At 62.5% G+C, this 5,255-nt stretch overlaps 1 protein-coding gene across 1 annotated transcript in view; it reads left to right on the top strand.

Moving 5' to 3' along the window:
* VAV2 (vav guanine nucleotide exchange factor 2) overlaps positions 1 to 5,255 on the top strand; it is a 135,923-nt gene that overhangs the window by 30,901 nt on the left and 99,767 nt on the right. The window contains exon 2 of the mRNA XM_025051251.1: positions 2,278 to 2,394. Within this exon, the coding sequence (XP_024907019.1) occupies positions 2,278 to 2,394 (117 nt within the window). The remainder of the gene's footprint in view (positions 1 to 2,277; positions 2,395 to 5,255) is intronic.

Below are 5,255 nucleotides of genomic sequence, written 5' to 3' on the forward strand. Positions count from 1 at the left end.
GGACCAGGCGGGCATGGGCGCGGCTCTGCTGCGTCCGATCGCAGGCCAGGGCCGCGTACTGTTGTCCCACAGACCCGGGGCTTGCAACAACGGACAGGTACTCCCTCACCACCCGGAGGCCACGAGGCCAAGATCAGGGTGTCAGCAGAAGTGGCCTTTCCTTGGGGGCTCGGAGGGAGACGGCCCCAGTCCTGTCCCAGCGTCCGGTGGTTCCCTGGGCATCTGTCTGTCGAGGCTCGAGGGAGCGTCGCCCTGGTCTCTGCCTCCGTGGGCACCTGTGTCTCTCTCTCTTTTTAATTATGGTAAAATACACAACATGCAACGTTTGCCATTTTCACCGTTTTAAGTGTACAGTTCAGGAGCATTAAGTGTGTTCGAAAGGTTATGTGACAATCACAGTATTATAATTTGCAGAACTTTTTCATCTTCCCGAACTGAAATTCTGTCCCCAGTAAACACTAACTCCCCACCCCACCCCCAGCCCCGGGCACCTGCCCTTCTGCTTTCTGCCCCTGTGGCTTTTCCTACCCTGGGTGCCTCGTATCAGGAGAATCCTACAGTGTCGGTCCACTGGTGTCTGGATTCTTCCACAATGTCAGGTCACGGAACGCAAGGACTGGGGGGTGTTTTAGATCTGCGTGTGGGTATTCGGTTTAACTTCATTAGGATAAAATCGCCCTTTTTCAGTTGAAATAGCTCAGGGGACATGTGTGACTACCCTCTTGGATGCACAGAGAACGTTTCCATCGTTCCAGAAGGTTCTGTCGGAGAATACTGTACTGGGTTCGCGGAGACAGAAGAGACGTGACAACTAAAGAGCGTGTGACTGGGCTTGGACCCTGGTCCAGAATTGTCTTTTCTTGGCCGCAGGGACATTGTGGTTGTCCTTCACGCATTGGTGAAGCGTGAGCAAGCGCGCTCTGCCGGGTGGGGGGGGACCCATGGGACCCACGCTCGCTTCCTGGCGTTGGCGTTGGTGCGGGTTGTGGGAGGGCGCCCCCACCCTCGGGCACACGCGCTTGGGTGTGCGGGGGCGAGGGGCTTCGTGTCTGCAGCTTTCACACGTTCATAAAAAGTGACACAGCTAGGCACACGCAACACGCACAGCCCCCCGTGCCCCCCGCAAAGAGAATAACATGTGACAAAGCAAACAAGTTGGTACCCGCGGTGCCCTGTGACCAGCCCCTGCCAGGGTGGGGGACGCTGCTGGCTGCGGGCGGGTGTTCGGGCACAGGTGGGGAGCTGGGGGCGGGGGGCGTGAGTGCCCCCAGGGAGTTGTCAGTCTGCCAGGTTTCCCCTGGGCTCACTGCGGCTCTGGTTCCGGCCAGTCCTTCACCTAGATTTGTCTCTTCACCCTCATTTCCAGCGAGCTCGGGCTCAGGCACGGCTCTCTGCAGCTCTCTTGAAATTGAGCTGCTGGGCGCTTAGCGAATGGGTATCGGTGAGCACGGCTGTCTGAGACCCGGGCTGGTCTTCAGTGTGTGGCTCGGTCCTTGCTTTGTGGACACCCACGCCCACCCGGACTGAGTGGGCTCATGGCTCCCACATTGGGGACACCCGCCTCTGCCCTCGGTATGGAATTAACCCAGCAAGGTGCTGCGTGCTGGGAGCCCGGTCCTGAGAAGCCACGCCCCCTGGCCCTGCAGCATCGTCGACAGGGCGGACCCCAGGGCCCAGTGAGTCTAAAGTCTGTGCTCCAGGCCGCCTCACCTGCTGCCCCCAGAAGGTCGTTACCAGCTTTTCCACAGGGGCTGGAATCCAGGGATCCTGGGCCTACCCCATACCTCCTACCCCATTGCACTGCCAAGCCCAGCGCAGGCTGGGCGCCCGGAGGTTGGGGTACCAGGCGGAGCAGAAGCCTGGGGTGTTATGTGGGATTTCTGGCTTTTTGCTCACACCCGCCTCCCACTGTGGGGAGCGTGCAGCCTCCGCGGCTTTCACGGGGCAGCCCCCCACTGTTGGCTTTGTCGCATGCGGCGTCGTTGGGGTCTGGGGGAAGGTGCTGTGTGTGCGGATATGTGTCTGTGCACTCTGTCCTTGCTCACTCAAGGCTGGCATATTTCGTTCCAATAAAGGTTGTGAGTGTCGAGTGGGCTCGAGCGTGAGCAGGGGCTGGGGGCTCATGGCCACGGATGGCCCGGGTGAGCGGAGGCCATCTGTGACGTCTGGGCCAGCGCGTCCTCTCCCGTGGCCCGTGTGGGCACAGGAAGCCATGTGCGCTGGTGCTGCCTGTCACCCTTCAGCAACTCTGTAACGGCTTTTCCTTCTCCTCCCCAGTTCCTGTGTCTGAAGAACATACGCACCTTCCTTAAAGTCTGCCACGATAAGTTTGGGTTAAGGAACAGCGAGCTGTTTGACCCCTTCGACCTCTTCGATGTCCGAGACTTCGGGAAGGTGAGTGGCCTCTTCCTCCAGCTCAGTCCTCTGGGTGTGGTGGCTGAGCACGTGCTCGGCGGCAGGCGGGGTGAATGAACAGAGCAGGCCCGGGCCCTGACGCAGAGTGGACTGGGCTTCTCCAGCTTGGCGTCCGGCAGGTGCAGGCTGGGTTGGGTTGCAGACGGAGGGTGGGCGGGGGGCGGAGGCGGTGGTGGCAGGGTGGCCCCTCCTCCTCTCACCCCCTGCCTCGGGAGGCCCGGTGTCCTGAATCCAGGAGGGCGGAGGGCAAGCAGGGCATGGTTGAGGGCAGAACTGGGCACGGAGCGTCTTTCTAGCTGAGTGTTTACTTCCTGCCCAGAATCTCCAGTTCTTCATGGGAGGCCAGGCCAGTGTTCGGACCAGCTGCAGTGGGGCCGAGGTGGTGTGGGTTCGTAGTGGCACTTGGTGCAAGGGCCATCGAGCTGACACCTCAGACGAGCAGAGCTGGCCTGGCTCTGACAGGTGTGGGGCGAAAACGGGGTGGTTACCTGAACCCCCAAGGTCCCCGGAGAGGATCTCCTAGGTCGTTGGCAAACCACCCAGCAGTCTCTGTGTCCTCAGAGTGTCACCTGGCAGCTCTCGTGCAGAAGCTCTGCTGGCATGGGGAGGGGACCCTGAGGCCGAAGATGTACAAAGGCCAGGGGCGTGGCCAGGGCTGCGGCTCATTCCCGGCTTCCCCGCGGGGCCTGGCTCAGGGCATCCTGTGTCATCCCAAAGCACAGCAGGTCCAGGCCGCTCCTCTGAAATCGCCGGGATCAGGACCGTGAGGACCTCTCGGTGTCTCGGGCCGTGGGGTTGGGCGCAGACCTGGCTGAGTGCTGCCTGTGGCCCAGGTGTCCCGGCCCCTCCGACGTCCGGCCAGTCCACTTCCCACAGCCCTCAGCAGATGTTTATTGCCTTTTTACCAGGGCCTTAGAAGTGCCAAGGGAGCCTCGAATCTGCAGATGCAGATGTTGGGGGTCTGGTTCTGCGAGGAGCCTGTTGAAGGGTCGCACAGTGTCAAGCTAGCGCCGTGGCGAGGCCACCCGTGAGCCACCTGGCCCTGGTGGCACTCGGCCTTAGTCTAGAAAGTCCCTAGAGACGAGCGAGATTGGATACCTGTGCAGGAGCCTCTGCTTTGTGTAAGCACCAGCTCTGAGGTGTCTGTTCCCCTCACGTGACTCAGCCACGTCCTGTGGGGTGCGCCTGCCTGGACTGGGCGCCACGCTGCCCGCCGCCCGGTGCCTGCTGGCTGCTGCGTCTGCCGGGCGGAGCTGCCGAGGCTCGGGTGGGCTTCTCAGCTCCCCTGGATTTGCTCGCAGACGCGTTGGACTCCTTCTCCTGTGCTCTGCGGCAGCGTCCCGGGTAGGGGAGAAGCGGATGGCGGCCGGGGTCGGCCGGGGGGCCTTTAGAGCACATGCGTGTACACACACGCACACACGCACACACACTCGGGCTGCGTTTACGTCCCAGCTCTGCCGTCACAGGGGGCGGCCATGCCTAAGTGACTTGTTTTCTCCAAGTCCTTCTCGTAGTTGGTCCTAAGAACGTCACGTTCCAAAGTCTGTTGAGCGGAGAGTGAGACGGAGCTTGTGGGGTTCCCAGATCCTGGCAGCTGTCCCAGGAGGCACGCCCTTGTTCTTGGCTGCTTTGTCCTTGGTCCTTCGGCCTCCTCTCAGCCACCTGGGAGTGTCCGTGTGTGTGCAGGACGCCTGGCTGGGGACTGGGCTGCCTGTGACTGTGGACTGGGCACCGGTGCCCACGGGGGTGGTGGACGCTGGTGGCCCTGGCCAGAGACGGGCCTGCCCCTCTGGCCTGTCCTCCGCGTCCCTGGCTGAGCGTCCGTGCTCCTGGCCCCCTTCCCTGTGGGCTTTTCTTCCCACGGTGACCTGTGCTTAGCACTTTCCAGCCGAGTTTGACCTGGGGCCATCGGAGGGAGGCTCGGGACATGGGGACGTGCTCTCTCCACAGGAGCCACTGTCCTGAGTCCCTCCTGCTGTCCAGGGATGGGAGTCCCTGGAAAGACAAAGCACAGGCGGAGCCCTGGCCCTGTTTGGCGCTGCGGCCGGCTCTGCTCCGGAGGCTGACGCGTGGGGCCTGCCCGCCCCGGAGAGCTGCGGTGGGCAGGGCAGCGTGCCAGCTGCTGTCAGGGCTGGCCTCCGGCCCCCTGGTCCTTGCAGTGGTCCAGCCCAGGCACGGAGGCCGGTCACGGTCCCCCTGGGCAGAGGCGGAGCCAAGGCCCCATCCATCTCCTCGGGGGCCTTTACTGAGGCGTCTCCCAGGCCCACATTCATCCTTTGCCCACCAGGAGCCCGGCCCTGGACACCATGCCCGTGACGATGGGACCACTTGCTCTGCCCCGCCGCGGTCCCCCTGCTGGCCCTGGGGAGTGAGTGACGAGGGTCCCAGCGGGTGGGGAGACAGCGTCGGTCCCTCTCTCGTACCCAGAGCTCTGCAGGGTCAGAATTGGCGGCTTGTCTCCCGGGGGGCTGAGGACAGAGGGGGTGAGCCCGCCCGGGCCGTGTTGAGAGCGCGCCGAAGCTCGTTCCAGGTGGAGCAGGGGCACGTTTGGGGCGGACGAGCGCTGTCTGCCGAGCACGGGGTCGGCGGGGCCGGGCCCCCTTTTCATCCTTGCCCGCTTGTCTTTCGCTTACGTTCGTAGGGGTCCGGAGTGGGAAGGATCCCATGGAATAGCCGGTTGGTTCATCTCGGGCTGGTTTAGAAGTTTCCAGGCTTTTTATTTTTTTTTTTGGCTGTCACTCAAGGTTGTGGTGCTCGGGTCCAGTCCAGGTTCTGGGTTTCGCTGTCCTTTTTCTAAACTGCTGCCTCTCAGCTTCGCAAGTGTTTCCCGTTGTTGGGGT

Source organism: Pteropus alecto, unplaced genomic scaffold (genome assembly GCF_000325575.1).
Source record: "Pteropus alecto unplaced genomic scaffold, ASM32557v1 scaffold67, whole genome shotgun sequence".
Taxonomy (NCBI): domain Eukaryota; kingdom Metazoa; phylum Chordata; class Mammalia; order Chiroptera; family Pteropodidae; genus Pteropus; species Pteropus alecto.